The sequence below is a fragment of the Haemaphysalis longicornis genome, unplaced genomic scaffold, assembly GCF_048455015.1.
Source record: "Haemaphysalis longicornis isolate Haplotype H1 unplaced genomic scaffold, Haemaphysalis longicornis Haplotype H1 scaffold_10, whole genome shotgun sequence".
Classification (NCBI taxonomy): domain Eukaryota; kingdom Metazoa; phylum Arthropoda; class Arachnida; order Ixodida; family Ixodidae; genus Haemaphysalis; species Haemaphysalis longicornis.
The window spans coordinates 45,203,389-45,224,416 of record NW_027526204.1 but is presented as its reverse complement, the minus strand read 5'-3'; the positions used below and the strand labels follow the sequence as shown (position 1 = coordinate 45,224,416).

The following is a 21,028-nucleotide window of genomic DNA, read 5'->3' as shown; positions in this document are numbered from 1 at the left end:
ATGTTCATTGTTGCGGCTGCCAACAATAACCCCATAGTCCGTTAGGTCAGGCTTCGTAGAGACCATCGTAGCGCATTTCTTTGCTCAGAAGTCTAGGCCTCATGTTGCCAGAAATGCCGCAATATAGTCGTCTGCCCACTGCAGTCTCGACCATAGCACTCGCCTACTACGGCATGAACTCCAGATGCACATTTTGGCATGCAGAGAGATTTAGACCAGCTCTGTCGCGCATTTATTCGGACGTCTAGTGCAGGTGTTACACCGTGTACGGCTTAGCTCCCTACCCTGAGGAATACCTCTGTTTAACGCGTGTAGGGTTCAGTCGCTGTTGTCCATAACATGCAAACATACCTATCGGAGAGGTGGTGCGATCACCATCAACACAGGCGAACCCTATTCCTGGAGACTGCATCGCCGAACGGATGGCGTCAAGCGTCATGCGGTCATACGCCGATTTTATATCAAGGACGACGGCAATGATTTTGTTCCTGCGGCAGTTAGCTTGTTTGGTGCTATATGCAAGGGCGACGAGGATGTCATTGCTGCTACGCCATTGGTGAGACCAGACATAAATTTAAGAATTTGAGCAGGTTTACCCATAGAACAGTTCCCTCCACTACTGCTGACCATGACTCAAGCAGCGCCACGGAAGATCTGTGCCTCAGACGACCTTCTAGACAAGCGGGTGCCACGGCATGTCCGTAGCCCGTGTTCCGCTCAAGTAGTTCCCAAACATCTACTACGGAGGCGTGCACAGAGAAAGCTCTCCTAGTCACGTGTGCATGCCCATTAAATATCATCGCTCGGGCCAGTGCGTTCCGATGTCCACAGCGTAGCTGCATGAATTTACCATTACTTGTGGAGTACGAAATATACGTGGATCGTATTGACGCCAAGGCTTCTGAAGCGCACGTGACGATGCATGGGCTTGTTCCGACACGCAGTGCCAGTCGTCACAGTGCATATACACCTTGTAGAACTCTGTATACTCTCCTGCGCGTTGTATAAAGCGTGAACCGTGAGCTCTTGTAGCCCGCCGTGCCAAAGTTGTTACGTATTGTGCTTATGACCCACATGACATCGTTAGCGACTACAATAAAAAGGGTGCGGGTTATGTTGCGGTTCTGGCGTTGTCATGAACACAACCAAGCGCTGTCGAAGTGGAGAACTTACGCGGCCACTTTTTATGCGACTATTTTCTGCGGCAACGGATCAATGCCGCAACTGATCGCATGAAGCCAGCCCATAAAGCTGGGCTGGCTTCACGCTATACTGGTCCGCCTAAAGGTATCGGTTCAATCTCTAATGTTGCATGTAAGATAAGGTTGAAATAGCGCGCAGACACGTCGTGCTGCAAGGGTGGCTGCCGTCAATGTTCGCCATAGCCATGCACAGTCATAGAAAAATGAAACGACATGACCAAAATGTTTAATATAACACTGAAATAGCGTAATTTTGTTGCATGCAGCTGAAATTTACGCATGTAATAATTGCATTGGCAAGGTTGGAAAATCTGGCTTTCCAAATATAGCAATAGCGTAAAATTATTTCGCCTTCGCCAACAGAATTTTTAATTTTGCGTGTTCTGGTTCATATTTTTGTGTTTGCATTCCGTTTGTGTATGACTCTATGTCGAAACGTCTTTCGAAATGCTGAATGCTGAATATGTGGGAGATCAGGGTGCTGGGCATGCTTATCAACGGCAACGGTAACAAGGAGAACCTGATGAAAAAACTGGCGACCAAAACGGCAAGTACCCTGCGGCTGCTCCAGCGCGTATCGACCAAAAAGACGGGCATGCGCGAAGAGGGGCTCGCGAGATTGGTGCAGTCTTTCGCGATCAGCCACGTGGCATACACAGCGGCGTACCACAAGTGGACGCAGACCGACAAGGCCAAGATAGACATTATGATCCGAAGAATGTATAAACGGGCACTAGGTCTAAACGAATCGACGAACACCGAACGACTGCTGCAACTGGGCGTCCACAACACGGTGGATGAGCTCATCAAGGCCCAGCTAGAAGCACAACGAGAACGACTGGCAGCGACCAAGACGGGTAGAGCCATCCTCAATACCCTGGGCTACGGCTACCAGATTGCGGGGAGGCACAAGCCGCGGATGCAGCCGTTCGCCAGACAGCGTACAACAAACGTGTCGCTCAGCGCGCAGCTGCAGTGGCAGCTGAAGCAGCAGCCACTACCTCTACGGTACCGCGCAAGTCACGCAGCCGCAGTCGCACCCGGTTCACCATGCCCTCTCGCCGCTCCGCTAGCTCGTCTGCACGTCTTCCTGCAAACCCTTCGAACGACGGCCCTGCGGTCCACCACAGCCGTAATCTAGCTGCCCAGGTAAGCCAGCCACTCTCCCACACACCTGAACACGCTCGAAAATCTCCTGCACTGACCTACCAAGATATCCTCCACAAACAACCTCCTGCCCCACAAGCCACTGAGCCTCGTCCCCCTCCCCCACCCAACGTAGACATGACCAATGCTCCTCTCTCCCCACAGTCTCCTCCTCCCCCTCCGCCTAACGCTACCCTTCGCCCGGCTTCGACTCCGGCATCCAAACGCAGCCGCTCTTCGGAGGGCTCACCGTCCGCCCCAGTGACCCTTCCACCAGACGACCTCTACGCCTCTCTCTCCCATCGTATTGAAGAATACGCCCAGAAGTTTGATGCGGCAATATCCCATCTCCAGCAGCAGTTGACTCACCAACTTTCTCTCATACACGAGCAGCAAGCCCTTTTCCAGCAGAAACATCAAGAATACACTGACCACGTTGCCCACTTTTCTAGTGAGCTCAATATGCGCTTTGAAGAGCAGAGTAAACACTTTCAATCTCTCTTCTCCAGCTTTATCACTCAACTGCAGTCCACTTATCCCCTCCCTCCAGCACCCTCACCTCTCGCGGAATAAGCATGGCAGATCACGTACTCATAATTCAATGGAACTGTCATGGTTTCAAGAACAAGCGTAATGCCTTCCTCATTTGGCTTCAGTCACAACCTCAGCTACCAGACATCCTCCTCCTCCAAGAGACAGGACTAAATCCTACGCTACCTGGATATGTCACGTTTCAGCAAAGTCCCTGCCTTGCCACGCTGGTCCACTCCACCCTCACGGCTACTCTTGAACATGACACCGCCAATAGCCTCACTGTTTCAATTCCTCTTATGCGCGGCCCTCTGCTCATTACCAACGTTTACAGTCCCCCGCGCAATACTCTACCGGAGCTTGAAGAACTGTTCCATCCTTGTCCAACCAAAACCCGTCTTCAGCATATCCTGGCCGGCGACTTCAACGCCCCACATTCTGCCTGGGGCTATATCAGGGAATGCAGGAAAGGCCGTCGGGTGCATTGTGCTGCGCAAGAAGCTGGGTACACACTACATAACGACGTACAAGAATACACACGTATGGGCAACTCCGTGGAACGCAATACCAACCCCGACCTCACTTTCGCTACTCGAGCTCTCCTTCTACGATGGGAACACACTCAAGAATATATGAGCAGTGACCATGCCATCTTACGCCTCACGGTCTCCGCATCTCCAAAACGAATCAAGTGGAAATCCGTTCGCATCACCGATTGGCACAAATATCGACAACAGCGCTGCGACCCCCCTTTCACAGACGTACCTACCTGGACCCAGCAACTTATGCATGCTCTTGATAAGCATACCAAGGTTCTTGCCACGAACGAGGTCACTCCTCACATAGATGCACACCTGTCACACTGTTGGGAAGCCCGCGCTTCCCTCGTGAAGCGGTAGACTCGCTGCAAAACAAACCGTAGACTCCGCGCCCGAATCAATCGACTCAACGAGCACATTCACGAATAGTCCAACGACCTCCGCAGGGAACACTTGAATACCATGTGTGATGAACTTCAGAACACCCTGAGCACTAGCAAGACGTGGCGTATACTCAAAGCTTTAATAAATCCCGACTCCACAAAGATTATGACCACCCAGAAGATCAATCGCCTCACCGCTCAACACAAAGACCCAGCCACTCTACTGGACACCATGAAGAAACTTTATATCCCTTCTTTGTGTCAACCTCGGTATTCTGAGTATAATGGCTCTCCGAACCCCGAACTTGATGAGGAATTCACCTTGGCTGAGCTTCGCATCGCCCTCCGTATGTGTAGAGGCAGCAAATCTCCTGGTCCCGACTCTGTAACTACTGCCCTACTTCGGAATATGTCAGATGCTGACCAACACCATCTCTTACATGCCATCAACCTCGTTTGGACAGGACAAATACCACTCTGCAACTTATGGAAGAAGGGCCACATGATCTTCATCCCGAAGCCCGGTAAACCTCTAGATCTCCCTAATCTCCGTCCAATAACACTGACCTCTCACGTTGGCAAAGTTATGGAGCGTATGGCCCTAAATCGCCTTCAGCAACATCTAGAGGATACCCAAGCACTCCCTCACTCTATGATTGGATATCGCTCACAGCTATCTACTCAAGACACACTGCTTCGCATATACGAGGACGTCCTTCAGTCTCCCAGCTCAGCCCAGCTGAAAGCCATCCTCGCTATAGACCTAATGAAGGCATTTGACTACGTGGATCACGACGCTATGCTGTCAGAACTAGCAGAGACAAATTGCGGCTCGAACATGTACAGTTACGTCCGGGACTTTCTTCAATCTCGCACCCTTACCATACAAATTGGCGACCACAAGCTTGACGCGGTACCTCACCCTCAGAGAGGCATTCCTCAGGGTGCGGTCCTCTCTACTACATTATTTAACCTCGCCATGCGCCGTATCCACTGTGCTCTACAATCTTTCCCCGAAATTCAGTACTCTCTGTATGCCGACGACATTACTATCTGGATCAAACGCGGCAGTCCGGGATTCATTCAAGACACCCTTCAAGACGCCCTCAGAGCCGTTGATCAAGCAGCTCACAGTATCGGTCTAGCTTGCTCGGCTGAGAAAACTTCATTGCTGCTTGTGCACTCTCGTAATTGGAAACCACCTCAAGTTGTCCTTCATCACCATGACAACACCATCTACCCACAAAAAACTTTTGAAAGTTCTTGGCCTTCACATGCAATCTGATGGAGGAGGAGGTTTGGCTGTGCAGCACATTCTCCGTCAGGCCGAACCCATTCTTAACATGATGCGCCGTGTCACTACACGCTCCAGGGGACTCAAAGAACAGGACCTTCTTCAACTCCGTGATGCTCTTATCCTCTCCCGAATTCGCTATCAAGCTCCGTACGTCGTCCTAACGCGCACCTTGGAAGGGAAACTTGACGCCCTAATCCGCAAAGCGACAAAAATTTCGCTGGGTCTCCCTATTACCACTAGCACCACCCGACTTGCGCAACTTGGTTTTCTCCCGACGGTTACTGACATAATTGACATCCACCGCTGCCACCAACGTCAACGCCTCTCCGAAACTGCAACAGGCCTTCATATCTTACGCACATTAGGATACCCATCCCGTCCTCCTCGACCTCAAACAACTCCTCTAGACAGCAAAATACTCCAACATATTACCGTAGCACCTATTCCCCGCCACATGGACAAGGAACGCAATCCAAAACGCCGTCTTATTCGTGCCGCATACTACGCCAAGAAAGTAAATCGTGATACCGACAGCCGCCACGTATTCACAGATGTGGCATTTGAAGATAACCTCGGTGCGGTCGCCTTCATCACTTCAGAGGGTACTCACTACTCCATCACTCGACGCTGCACCTCCCCAGAAGAAGCCGAACTTCTCGCTATCGCTTTTGCCGCTGCTGACAACACATCCCCCGTCCGCACGACCAACATCTACACGGATTCGAAGTCAGCATGCTACCACCTGGCTCAAGGTCTTGCGTTCCCCTCCTCACTGTCCCTCTTCAACAACGTTAAAGGGTCTTTTCACGTGCACTGGATCCCTGGTCACGCAGGCGTCGCAGGGAACGAACGCGCTCATCAGCTTGCCCGCGAAGCTCTCCTCCGGGCCCCTGTCGACGCTCGCGACACAAATCCTTGTCATCCCCCTCCGCTCCCCACCTTAGCAGACATTCTAAGCATACGCCGCACGTTCCCTCTTCTCCATTCCGGGCTTACCCGTCGCGAGCAAGTAGTCATTCGGCAGGCGCAAACATATACACTGCACACACCCACTCGTCTCCATCTGTTCCAACGCACGCCAGACACCCCTGTCCCACTCTGTCCCCACTGCCTTATTCCCCCTACCCAGGACCACATTCTGTGGGAGTGCCCCTACAACCCTACCCAACCACACAATTACACCGGAGAGTGGCTGGCTGTTGCGGCGAGTCTCCAACAGCAACGGGAACTGGCGGCCCACATCATCAGGGCCCTCAGCGGCTACCTGGACCGAGGCGGCTGATTCGCCCCACCATCCCATGAACAATAAAGTTTCTATCTATCTATCTATCCAAGACCTAGACGAAAAGGTGCGGGAGAACGTGCGGGTGAGTCCCATTCCAAAGAACATGCACCCAGAATACAATCAAGAACGAAGACGCGCAAGGGCAAAACGCATAATCGAGCAATACAGTAACGATCCGCGAAAACCGTACGTCGATGCGGCAAACTATGGCCAAGGCAGGTATGCAATGGTAACCATAAACGCAAGAACGGGAAGGGTGGCCAAGTCAGCGAGCGCAAAGTGCGAGAACGCCACCGAGGCAGAAGAGATCGCCATAGCCCTGGCGATGTCCGAAGCCACTTGCGACACGATCCTGAGCGACTCGCAAGAGGCCGTCCGCAACCTGGCGAATGGCCGAGTGAGCAGCAAGGCAACCAAGATCATCGAGAAAACGGGTGTCCAAGAAGAAAGAAGAGTAGAAATCAGATGGATCCCGGCGCACGCGGGTGAATGCTCACCGTACACAGCGAACCACAACGAGACGGCCCACAGGGAGACGCGCGCTATAACACACCGCGCCCCCAGTGTGGGGAGGCGTCCCGAGTGGGAATGGTGGGTGGAGACTAAAGACAGACCCAGGGGTTACGGCGAAGCACACAAGAACATGCGGCTGATGAGAAGAGCGTATCCGCCTCCCCACCGGGCGCTGGGTCGCGAAGAGGCAACGTATCTCAGAAGGCTACAGACGGCGTCGGTCACGTCACCGGCAGCGCTACACCACATGTATCCCGACGAATACCCCGATGCCCAATGCAGCGTATGTAAGAAAGGGCCGGCCAACCGGTGGCACGTCATGTGGGATTGTGCCTCCGACCCAGACGGCGCAAGTTTTGAAGAATGCCCGGCGGACCTCCAAAGAGCCATTCAGTCAAGCAACAAGACGGATCAAGCATGGGCTATCCAGCAGGTCTTCATTGCGCTCGAAAGGGACGGGCTCCGCAAAGGGGCTAGCGCTTAGTAGGGCCGCAAAGAAGATGCGACGGTGGGCCACGTCGGGGCGGGGGTCGTAACAGACCCAAGCCCACTGCAGGTTTTATTGAAATAAAGTCATTTCCAGTCCAGTCCTAGCTACACAGACCTGAAATTTACTAACGGTGCCTCCGTGGCCAGCATTTCCTCAGATGTTAATGCTACGGCTGTACAATATATGTAATTCGGTTTTGTGCTCTTACATAATCTAGCGGAGAACTCTTACCTGACACCACGCCTTTTGCTGTTGCAAATATCATACCTTATATATTGATCACCACTATTTACAGTGTGTCTTAAAATTTCGTGAACATTCAGTGAAAGTACGATGTATAATACAGAATTATATTCGGGCATTAGCACACGACAAAGGGTTGTCTTGTCGTGAGGTGAGCGCCCGTAAACGTTCATCTGCTACATATATCCTCCGCAAGCAGCGCGGAGGCGGCCTTGTAATATATTCAGCGTCCACGACTAAACGCTTCTTCAAAACATGGTCATATGGCACAGGGAGCCAGCAGAATAAAGCACAGACTGAAATCAGAGGGCCTTATCAGATACCAAACTCTTCCATCGGCACCTTTCATCGCTTGTGAAATGCCTACCCTGTATACTTCGAAATATGCCTCCGCCGAACGATCAGCTGTTCGTTGAAGTAAAAAACAAACAAACGGAAAGTGAACGCGAGATGTGTGTGCGTGATTAATAAAACGTTCATTGCTTTATTTTGCTCAGCATTTGTACACAGCGTCCTCCTGCTTTACCCCGCCCATGTCTCGCGAAATAGCAGTGTATTTCGCGTCTATAGTTGGTCTGGTGAATCCTATACCTGGCTTAGGTTCCGACGAACGACTTTAGTATATCAGAAGCTTCACTGGGTTTACTTCATTTCCGTTAGAGCTATTCTGTTTCTTCCGTACTTACGCAGCGTTTATTTTTCCGTAGTTTCATTACCTTCCTTGGTTCTTGCTATAAAGAGTGAGTGGGCACATATTTAACGAAGCGCAGCCTTGCAATATACGTAACATTTTCGCATGGCTAATGAACTTATAAGGGCATAAGTTATTGCCTGGGAATGGGTATCACATCCCCGCAACATATTTTTTTGCGAAGTATATATTCGAAACGAAGCCGCATTCGTTGTCCGCGCTGCAAAACGGAACCAACCTCTCACTATGCCAGTATCAAGTCTAAACGAGGCGACAGTAGAATTCACTTGTGCCTGGCGTATTCGGAGGTAACAGTGGTGATATGCTGCTGCCGTCGCCGACGCCCGGAAGAGCGGCGACGAAGCTCGCAGAACCGCGTCCTCGGGTATCTGTTGTTGGCGTTCGAGTACTCCACGAAGACGCCGCTGCTTTTTAAGTGACCTAAACGTACTCTTTGCATATAGACGTCACCATAACAAGTCTGATAGGGCGCGGAAATGCGAAAAGAAGCGAAACAGAACCAAAACACTGCACGAGCCCCTATCAGCCACGCAGCGCAAATCCCGTCAACGCCACGGAGAATGGGCAGCAGGCGGCGCAGCGACCGCAAAGCTCGAGGCGTATATTGCGTCGAAAAGTCACTGCACGAAAGCCAACTTTCTCTGACGATGGTAAGATGACATGTCATCACCCCGCTACAAAGAGGAAACCAATAGCAATCAATCAATGAATCAAGAAAAATTAAAATGCTTTCCGTGGTCGGAATCGAACCTGGGTTCCTAGCGTTATGAGTTCGACGTCTATTCGTTGCGCCATTTAGATGCGTTTTGCTTCACTGAATGGAAAACTGCAATTATTACAGACTACAAGAGTTATGAATCATCCACAAAAATGCACATCACTGCAGTTAAACTAAGTCGTCCTTCAAAACTCCGGCAAGCAGCCACACGCATCCAACAGGTGCAGCTATTCTAGGCGGTCATTTCGCGCCGCATAAATGCTCTGCACCAGCGCAGCAAGTTCCCGAAAAATGGACTTCATTGGGCGAGGGGGCTCCACATGCCAGTCAGTGATGCGGCACTTCCACAAGCTATACAATGCCATCAAAACAAATATATCACAGGGTCCTCCAGTCGCATCTCGAAAAGGCAATACCCTAAATGTATAAGGGGTAATATCCATGTCCTTTTTGCAGATGGTTGCAAAACACCCCAGAAAAACACGGCCTCACGGCATAAAACAAAGCAATGATCAATGGTGTCAGGTTGTTTACATAAGCGGAAATTGTCGGACCAAGGAATAGACATTCCTTTTTCGTGCAACCATGGTTTCACTGGGAGTGTTGAAGTATGCAGCTTAAAGAAAAACGTTTTTGCAGTATGACGTGCTTTAAAACACTGTTCCTATGGTGGCCAATGTAGGGCTGGCGATAAACCGGAACTGGGAACCGACTCTCTAATAAAATATTAGTCAAACCCTTCCTAGAATGGGTAAACATATACTGCAGGGGAAATCTCGCTATAAGGAAGGGAAAAGTGTCGACCGCCTCCTTTAAAATCCCCATGGCGGCTTCGTACTAACTTCACCCGTGCAGGTAAGCGAAAAAGGTAAATGAAAAGTTATTCACTGTTGAACAAAGTTTAGTAAAAGAGGATGATGTGTCAATTTTAAGAAGAAGAAAAGAGGCACAAGCTGGTGTATACAAACAAATGCGTTAGCCCTGGACTCCCATGCACTAATGGAAGAAAAATTGGCCGTATGCATAGGTTCCCATTGAGACCCCCCCCCATCCCGCCACCCCCCCCCCCCCCCCCCCCACCACAAAAGTCGCCAGAACATCTATGTTGAGCTTGCACTTTAGAACAGGCACAATGAAGTACCTGCAGCCCATAAACGAGCTTACGACCAGGAACCCATTACAAACCTGTGCACGCGCAAACACAGAAAGTTATCGTCCCATTCATGCCTGCGAGGCTCGATTGATGTTTTGGAGCGCCAGTGGGCAATGCGGCCCGGTGTTTCGCATGGGGTGGCAAGGCATACCTAGGTATCGAAGTTTGTCCTTATCCCAAGCTATGCGAGCCAATAGAAAGGTTTTCATAACCCATTTACCAAAACGAAATCTCGTTGTATTTTCCATATTCACAGCCGCTCCGAACAAAACTCCTGGTCAAATTCCTGGCTATGAGGCGCAGATATGTAATAAAAGAAATGTCGTGGTCGTAGTCATCATTTAGTGTTAGGCAGCGTGCTTAACGCTATATTTACAGTGATCTTTAGTGTTTATTTTTTCTTTCATTTCCAAAAAGCCTGTTTTATTGCTCTGTTTGTGTGTCATGCCATTTTTATGTATCATGCGCATGTATGCTAATTTTATATATTATGTCATCGCGAATTTTATGTATCATGGCCTGCGGCCTTGCCAAGCTGACTTCTTTCAGCTCTTTCTGCAGGTCTCCTGCATTATGCAAATGATGTGAAATAAAGTTCTATTCTATTCTATTCTAAATTAAGGGCTTCTTGAACACTTCTTTTGTCCACACAAAAATGCGCCATCTCATACGAGGGAATCAGTTTGCATTCGGAGAGGGGTGCATGGAGCAGCAAAATTAGGCAGAAAAATCATGTACCCCTTCGTCTTACGAAGGCGATGGTTACCCGTGAAGCCCTGGTTGTGCAATATAAAATGGCGAAGGGTCAAAGTCAAAGCCACTTCGACCAAAATACAAAGTGCAACCAAGCCAAGTCAAAGCCGAACGAGTCAAGGCCCACACCTTATTGGAGCCAAAGTAAAAAATCACACTACAACTAAGGAATATCTCACGGGAAAGCTTAGCGTTCAATCATCGTCATCATGAGATGGAGGGGTGCACGATTTTTGTCAAAAAGCGATAGGTATCTGCCACTACAACGTAACACCTTCTTGTCTCCTCCTTCCCCCCTCAGACCTTTTCCTTCTCCTATCGCCCCTGTTATCATTATTGCAACTCGGATGTACGGGAGAAACACTCATGTTTGCTCCATTTTGCAGGGTTGGGCGGCGGTCCACTGGGACTTGTCTTCAGCTCTCTGCGCGATTCATTTTGATTTTTGATTGCGGGGTTTAACGCCCCGTGACGCCTCACAGGTGATGATGCGCGGCGTAGTGGAGGGCTCCGTATTAATTCGGACCACCTGGGACCCATAACTTGCACCGAAATCTCGAACACATGGGCTTTTTGCTTTTTTCTACTGCGGGATTCATCGTCGGGTCCGTCCGACTTCCTAAATTTGATATGTTCGCGCTCCCATCGCGCGGGAGCCTTGTAGTAGGCAATGGCGGAAATTCATTGTTAGATTGATTGAGTGATTGTGGGGTTGACCGCATCGAAGCTGAATCTGCGCTCTAAAGCGCGCAGTAGGGGAGGCCTCCGGAATAATTTTGACCACCTGGGGGTCCTACCTGAGCCGAAGCACTGGCAAACTGGAGTTTTTACTTTCTGCTTCAATCAGAAAAACAGCCACCACGGCCAGCAACAAACCCCCGTCTCCGCCCTTTTTCCGCGCTCACAATGCTCGGGCCCGGAAATTGCCTGCGAAGGTCAAAACGTTCTTCGAGGGAAGCCGCTCGAATGTGAGCAAAAAGGGAGGATAAGAAAAACAGGACACACGGTTGACTAACCGATGTATTTTTACAGAGATAACAGAAATATATCCATAGACAATCACCGAACGTGCCCGAAGGTCAGTGCTTAGAAATCGTAGTATTATGATAAGCAGAAATGGTTTTGTTAGATTCGCGAAGCCAAGGACAGAACTGTGGCGCATGTCATTCCAACTCGTCGATCGCGGTGGCCTCAGCAATCTGTCCCACCAGTCCCTTTGTTTTGGCTCTACGAGCGGGAATATTGCATCTCAAAGCTCTCAATTCGTGGCCAATCCCCTCAGTGGGTTTGTGCCATAAAGAAAGCAACAACGACGACAAGATTTGTTGTCACTGGCCACGTCACACAGAAATGGAGGCGACACTGACTTGAAGCCAGCTGGAACCAATTAAACTCCTCGGAGTCTACATTGGAACCAGAAACAGCCCCACCATATGGCTTAATCGCCTTAAGCAGAAATGGAACTTCGTGCAGCACACCCTCCCACGGCTCTCAAACAAACATGGGGGAGCCAAACAAAAGGCTGTCACCACCCTCGGCAGAGCAGTAGCGGTGGGCATTCTTTCGTACGGAGGGACACATTATGACCTCAACTGCACCCAACGACGCACGCTACAAGTTCTTCACAATTCCACCCTACGCACCATCACTGGCCTCCCACGTCATACAAAAATTGCAAACCTCCAACAAGCAGCGACCCTCCCACCAATCGACCGCATCATTCAGGAACAAACAGATCAATACAATTTTAAACGACAACTCACCCACCAAGGCGTGCTCCTCACCGCGTGGGATCAACGAAGAAATATTCCTCTACCTAATTTTCCAGCCCCAATACCCCCATGGCAGCGGCCCCACTTCACTCAATCCGTCACCTCTCAACCCGTCGCACGCAGGAAGCCCGAGCTTCGACAGCAACGCTGCCGACGTCTTGCCTCAACTAAACGACCGGGTGAAACTGACGTCTACACCGACGCTAGCCACATAAACCCACACGTCCGCACAGCATGGATAAGCCCGGTCAATTTATCCATCATGGGAGCGCAATATCACCGTATTCCCAATATTACTTCAACGGACGCTGAGCTCATCGCTATCCACGATTCTGTCGACTACTTTATGTACGATTACCATCTCCCCATTCCCCCCAACCTTCGCATCCTAACAGACTCATATGAAGCCCTCCAAGAACTTTGTCATCCCATGTCCACCCACCCTTCTGAACACCACATTATTCACCATATAACTGTGCTCCAAACATCAGGCTGCCAAGTCCGAATCGACTGGACCCCCGGTCATGAACCAGCCGCTCCTGGGAACCAAGCAGCTCACGTGGCTGCACAGGAGGCCCTTCTCACAATAGCCTCCGATGGACCCCCGGCGCCGCCCTTCTCGGACGACCCCTGGCCCAACTGCCCTGACGATGACCCCACTCTCGCTCCCGCAATCAGGCTCCGTAGATTCAAGCAGCTAAAACAACAACGCCTCAAGTCACTCACCCATTCAGGCCACCTCACCTCCTTCGCCACCCTGACCCGAGCACAAGAGATCTTCTTGAACAAGTTCCTGACCAACACCTGTACGGCACCAGAGACCATGCGACAATGGTATTATCCCCAGCACGCCCCCCGATGTCCCTACTGCCACCACTCCATCGCAGCCGATCTTCATCACCTCATCTGGCACTGCCCCAAGTTTTCTCGATTTCGTACATTCACTCCCCCACACCACGACACCTCAACCTACATCTACCCAACATCCCTCTCACACGACACACTCTTCGAAATCGCCATTTATGCCACAAAAAGCGGCCTAGTACGGGCAATTTAGCAGTGGTCTGCACGACTTCTGAAGAGAACACCTGAAGCCGGCATCATAAGAACAGTGCTCCATCCTCCCTTCCCTTCCCCCCCGCCCCACCTGGCCTTTGGCCTTCCTTTCTAATAAAGTTTACAACAACAACAACTGGCCACGTGCGGAGATCGAACCCATCCTAGATGTGAATGTTTTTTGAAGAATGTGCGCTCGCGCATAGTGTCTATGCGGCAAAATCGCCGATTAACTTCTGAAATATGCATCATTGAAATATGCATGCCTTTGAAGATATCGTGTTATTTTAAAGCTTTTAGGGCTAGTCTTTCATTCAATCAGAAATATTAGCAGAGTTGGTAGACCACTCGGCTGGTAGTGCGCCCACCGGAGTTCGAATTGCAGCTGACAACGCATCTTTTTTTAATTTCTTCTTCTTCCTCTAGTGTTCGCAGCGGCGGTCAATTTCTTGACCGTAAACTACAACAACACTAACGACAACAACAAATACAACGTCAATTTTTACGGAAATAAACGAAGGCCTTAAAAAAATCTGCGTTAAGTAATTCGCGCCAAAAGACGCCGAAACGAAAGAGAGCTAAAGAGGAAAATACCAGTTCGCAGGAAAGAAGTTGTTAATAAGTATCGCTATGCTTCCGATTTTAAAGATGTGAGCAAACCTAATCCCCGCGAGATTTTTTCACCAAAAAAAGGAAGCTCTGTAGGAATATTAACTTGTTCGCACATGGCATTAGCCCCGTTCAGAGGGTAAAGCTCAACCGTACATATTGGCAACCCGTACATCTCGGCAAAACTTCCAGACATTTTACGCTCTCTTCTGCAAATTCGCGTGGCCTTTGCTATTTGGCTGCGTCTAGAGTGCCGTCCGACGGAACTATAGGCGTTCCTCCAAAGCGGCGCTACCGGCGTTTTGCAAAAACATGCCGCATTTTACACTAGTTCACGCTCTTTGTTTCAAAACTATGCAACTGTACACATCCTAACCTAACAAACATAAAGCTTTCAGGTAAAATTCCTACAATTCAGCAAACTCTTTGTGCACCCTGTATTTTTCAGGCAGTCCGCCTGCTGCTCAAGGATGACAATCATCTGCTGCGGGAAAGGTTTCTTTACTGCTGATAGCACACGGCTCGCTTTACAGCCTTGAAGTTCCCGCCCACACTGGCGCGTATGCAACGCTTCTCGCTTTAGCACCAATCTCAGGACATCAGTTTTTGCGCATTCACGTTTGTTGACCGACACGAAAAATCCGCAGAACTGTGGGTGCAAACGACCTCGCTGAAACAACTTGCTGACTAAAACACACGGTAGGGAGATGAATTGTTATGTGTTCAGGAATTGGCGCTGCTTCAGTGTAAAACTTCCTACAAGAATTTAGGTTGTCGTATTTGGGGAAAATTTGATTTTGACGGGTAATCATGGGGTTGAGGTAGTAGTTTTGAATTTTTTGGTAGAAGATTTAGACGGAGGTAGAAAAATACTACACAATTGACATATAAGACAATGTGTGAATGTGGCTGGAAAGATGGAATATGGTAGAGATTTTTACGGTGGGGCCAAAATTTCACTGATGAAGAAAAGGCTCCTTGGGGCATAGTAAAACCAGAAATGTACGTACTACCTTCCCTTAAATATGACAGAAAATAAACTATTAATTAGTATATAAATAAAAAAACTACCCGGAATGGCTAGTATAAAAAGGACATTGTTTAAAATAATCAAAAGGAACAGATAACGACACTTCGCCAAAATGGGCGTGGGTGTCGCTAGTGCTTCATATGTTTCTTTGTCATCTTGAGTGTTTCTCCAATGTGTGGGAGAAAATTTGTATCGTTTTATAAGGACAAAGAATTTTTCGTCATAAGCGAGAGTTGTATTCTGTCTTCACGATTCGTGCAACCAAGCCTTATGCGTACTCTGCCATGTGTGTGCTTCTTCCAGCCGGTGTCATGGAGGAGAAGGGAATAAGGGCTGTATATAATTACTGGAGATGTGTTCTCGAAATTCTTCAGAGGGAGCAGGCCTAGTTGAAAATGATTGATTGTTGACACTTAGTGCCCCATACAGAAAACAGCCGTATTGATTAGGGAACAGACCGTCGTGGAGGACGTCCAGATTAAGCGAAGGAAATGGACATGGGCTGGCCACGTAATGCGATTGATAGAGGGATAAAAGGTGGACCATCCGTTTGACACTGGCTGCCAATAGACCGCAAACCTCATAGGGGTTGGCCAAGAGCTCGTTGACGAGATGAGCAACGAAAATTTGGGGGAAAAATTTCCCCGCATTTCCCCGAGGGGAAGAATGTGAAAGTGCGAATGCACGAGTTGAATTTGCGCGGTTCGGTAATGTTCGCGAAAGAGAGATCACACACACACACACAACTACAAAGAAAGAAAGATGCATTTATTCACAGTGTTGTTGTACTTGATTGCTAGAGCGGATCTCAGCTTTGAAATGTCGTGTCAGTACTCCTTTAAGCGGGTGCATTAGCCCTTCTCACGCCCGATTCCTGGCCAATCCCCCACGTGGGTATGTGCCATGTCAGCGGCTAGGCAGTGCGCGCCCATCTCCCCCCGTTGCCAAGGAAGACGAGAAGATTCCTGGCCAATCTGCCACGTGGGTATGTGCCATCTCCCCCCGTTGCCAAGGAAGACGAGGAGCGCGCGCACCCGCAGCTGTTGCTATGTGGACGGACGGCGGTCAACGGAATTCAGGGTCGCTTATAAAGTGCATTCGCACTTAAAAAACATGGACTCAGCTGGCACTCGATAGGCGTGGCTGGAAATCTTTGGGAGAGGCTTTCGTCCTGCAGTGGACACAAACAGGCTCGTGATGATGATGATGAGTGCCCCACAAACGGGGGCAAAAAAGGCTTTTAACAGCGAAGCTGTTCACGCTGGAGCTTGATTGGGTTGCTTGAGCAAAAAAAATACCAAGAAAAAAATTTACACCACCTTCCCGCGAGGTGAACCATGGGGTAGATGCAACGCATCGGGGGTTGCCGTTGCGTTTCCGTTATGTTAGCGATGTCAGCGTGTGGATTGCTGTTGTTGTGTGTCCTATTTACGCAGCATGTTCACCCCCGATGCGTTGCATCTACCCCATGGTTCCCCTCGCGGGAAGATGGTGTAAAGTTTTAACCGAGCGCAAGCTGCGCACTAACGCACAGCTGGCACGGCGACGGGAGGGAGCGCCGCCGAGCGCAAGGTGCGTGCTGGCTGACCGCGCTGACGCACAGATGGCGCTGCGGTGAGAGCGGAGGAGCGCGCAGCTGCCGCGGCGAGGAGAATGGGGGACGGATGCGGATGACGCCAGCGACAACGACTCGGGACAAGGCGAGTTAAAGAGATGCGTTGCATCTAAAACTGCCTCACCCCTTCAGGATGCTCCACCGCAGATAGGGTACTATAACCGTGAAGCCACCTTGAGCGCCTGCTCGAGTGTGGACATTAGGGCGTATGCGTATGCGAACCTTTTACTACCCCACTTTAAAGGTGGTAGTTTTTCTTGGGCTGCAAAAAAGCAATAAATGGCACAGCTTGCACTGCAAGGCCGGAGAAACAGCGTCGCTGGAGGTGCACCCAGCTTCTTCCTCCCTTGGATCCGCTGTGAGCGTAGGCGACTGACCGTAGTGGCCTCGTAAACTTCAGCTAATTTTGACGTCACCCTTCAACACTTCGCCTAGCCCAGCAAAGAAACCGCAAAACCTCATAACAGTTAGCCAACCCTACCAAAGCCTAGCAAAACTTTGCGAAACCGGAAGAAGATAGGCTGAACACGAGGTCTGCTGTTTCGCTAACCTTGCACCACTACTGCAGGCTGACCCAATGCTTCTTCTCTTGTACCTATTTGTGTGCGCTAAGTGTGAAACACGTAATTGTTTTATCAAATGTTGACTTTTGTTATCCGCAGATATGAAAAGCCTGGTGGTGCCAGCAATCCTTCTGCTGCTTGGTGTAGCGCCCGCCATTGCGGCCTCTCCCCCAACCATTCTACGGCATCCGCCTGACGAGCTGTTCTTTCACGTGCCCTCTTCACGAGACGGCGTTCACAGGGGTGTTGTGCTCGAGTGTGAAGCACAGGGTGACCCCCGGCCCGACTACAAGTGGACTAAGAACAACCATGAGTTCGACTACGCTTCGCAGGGCGGCCGGATCTTGCACCAGCCGGGACGTGGCACGCTTGTCATCACCGCGCCAAATGACGGGGACGAGGGACTGTACCAGTGCCACGCCACTAACAAGCTCGGTACATCTGCCTCGAACGCTGTCAACATGCGCAAGGCTGAGTTGAAGAGTTTTCCTATTGAAGACAGCAAAGATTTGGCCGTAAAGAAGGGTGAGTCATTCTCTTTTCACTTTCAAAGATTTCATGAAGTACAAAAATGTAAAGATTGTATGCCCGTGCCGACCACAGAACGTCTTTGGAAAGCAGCATGCGTGTGTGCCCACAAAGCGGTGTCACGCACGTCACCACGGCAATGTGTACTCTGCTGGTATGTAAAACTCTGGTAGGCTTTACAGTGGGCCCTTTGTTTTTTTAATCATGAATGCTGTTAATCCTAATTGGAAGAGGTTGTAGCAGAATGGTTTTCACGTTGTGTACATGTGTACCAAATACGATCAGCAAACATGACATTATATATATTCTGAATATTCAAGAAACAGTGCAGTTTTTACACAACACAAGTACAATGAATGGAAAAGAATGATTTGAATGTTTCAAAAATGTATGTGCGGGCAATCATCGACAAACCAATTGAGCGAGCAATGGCTGTGGTTCAATGGGAGACTAAAGTGATTTGTAAACATTGCGGGATTACTAGCGCAAATTGTAGTCTCGAGTTTCTAGGCCATGTCACGACCATTCTCGCTGCGGTTATGCGACTTTATTCAGCACAAAAATCAATTCGAAAATGTTTGACTACTCTTGTAACCCTCCTTGCCGATTTCCAATAACGTTTCGTATGGCTTCAAAACGGGATGGCTTGGCTTGACTGCGCTACTGCACGGCTCACCGACCCTCCGACAGAATCAGTCGGCCCAGAGTATATTCGGCCAGTGACCGGCTCGTCGTCACACTTCATTCGATCAGTTGAAACTAAGACACGGCACGTTTGTGCCAGGAAGAATGCTCCTTTAGCTTGTTAGTTTGTAGACTATCAAATTCTATGTCCAAATCACTCCCCACAAGAGCAGACGCTACACTTTGCGGTCTGGTACGCTACTAGAAACATCTAAGGCCAATTGAAGGCTGGAGAAGAGTAAGCGAGATAAATATACGTACTAAGGAATTAAAATCATCCGAAACTTTATCGTACAGCGTACACCTGAGGTTGTAGTAGGATGACGTAAAGCCTAGACCCAGCTAAAGCGCTGACATTAGTTGGGGTAGAAAGAGTAGAGGAAGACGACGAAGCTAAAGAAAGGGGCCACATGTTAATTCGGAGGACATTTTTAAGTGCGGAGATTTTATGGGCCTGGCTTGCCGTCGTAGCTCGTCCACGGTACCACCACAGTTACTCGTCGTAACGCACCCAAAAAGAGGCTTCGAAAAAAATACCCGCTTGTTCATAGACTCAGCATTCCGACCCATACTCTAGAGGGTACTTCAAGAGATATTTGCAAGAGAACTCCTGGAACCGCTGGCACTGGCCCCCATTGTTTAGCACAAAAAATGCAGCTACAACTGAGCAAAAGAATTGTACCCAACCGGCACTCCTTGCGTCATTTCAGTTGCGAGTGCTCTTTGGGTTAAGCTGTACTGTAGTAAGCGAAAGAAAGTGGCCGTGGAACAAAAATATGACGGGTTCACAATGTCGCAGAAAGTATCCGGCACGTGCGATATGAAAGGAAGCAAAAAATGTCGCTGTTCCCTCCTCTATAGGCACCGGTAAAGCACAAAAATTGTGACTACACAGGAGACGTTCAATGGTTATTGTGCATCGATGTGAACTTCCACGTCGCTATTTGTATTTCGTCGGTATGGCACCGTTATACCCATCAACCTTAGACACTGGGTTGCACGCGTCGGAGCATTGGGTAAATCCGGCTGAAACCACAGGCGCTCGCAAACCGTCCGTGCGAAGGAAACAAAATGGGTTGTCAGCGAATCATTTGGTGAACACAGGTCCGCTGCGGCGAAAGGAGCAGCGGACTGTGTCACGTCACGAGCGCGACATCCGCAAGTTAGCTTCTCCACAGCCTACGCTGCGCGTTCCCCGTTCACGTGGAGGCTGGCATCGAGGCGCCAACTCTTGGAGCTGATTAGCGTCATGATGCACTACTTACTTCGCCTCTCCTAGACGGCACCACCGTCTGCAGGGAAGGATATAAGGCCCGTTTGTCGTCCTGTTTACGCGCCTCTTCATAGTGCAGTCGGGAGTGCATTTTGTACCTCCCGTTGCGGTGAAAGAGTTCTTGGCTCGAATCCTGGTGCCGCCGCATCAATCGAAGTTTTGCTGGTGATGTCATTTCCGTGACGTATATGACGTCAGATAGATCTTGGTGGACCCCGGCATAAAACACTTTCTTGTTAAAAGAACAGAACACTCTGGAGAACGGCGCCACAGCTCCTCTTGCAAATTACTACTCCGCACCTGACAGCTTTCACGCTGGGTGTAACTGCTTTAACATTTTTGCATTTGGCACGACTTATTGATCAATGACTCTTTGGGTCTTTGATACAGTGGGTCAATAGGCCGGGAAATCGCCGCCAGTTCTATGCAAGGCGAAATTGGCTGCAACAAAACACTCATACATGCATGCATGCATTTATCTGACCTTTATGTTCAGTTTTTCTATGTCAAATTGCATGATTTTATTACCAAGCCCCCCAAAATGTTCTGGATACACATCACACTGAAAAAAAAATCCTGTCACTGGAATAAAGATGGAGGGTACAGAAGTTAGTGATTCCACCAGGATAGCAATAGCTCTTACCGATTTTTTTTCGGCAGTTTTTTTACGCACAACAAGCACAACTGAATCATTCTAAACAAAAGGCTTAGATCTAGCTGACATAACAATTAGTGAAGAAGAAATTTTTTCTGCCCTACTCAATTGTGACACTAAAATGTCTGCGGGACCCGATGATATCCAAAATGCCTTTCTTTTTTGGTACAGGTAATGGTGCAGCAAATTTCTGTTTACAATATTTAGTGAAAGTTTAGGTCGAACCGAAATACCGAATGACTGGAAGGCGGCAAAGGTTAAACCCATCCACATATCTG

The 21,028-nt window shown here is 49.4% G+C and overlaps 1 protein-coding gene across 1 annotated transcript in view; it reads left to right on the top strand.

Annotated features, from left to right (window-relative positions):
• Window positions 1-21,028, top strand: part of LOC144158431 (neuroglian-like) — a 64,008-nt gene that overhangs the window by 4,693 nt on the left and 38,287 nt on the right. The window contains exon 2 of the mRNA XM_077689314.1: window positions 17,710-18,135. Within this exon, the coding sequence (XP_077545440.1) occupies window positions 17,710-18,135 (426 nt within the window). The remainder of the gene's footprint in view (window positions 1-17,709; window positions 18,136-21,028) is intronic.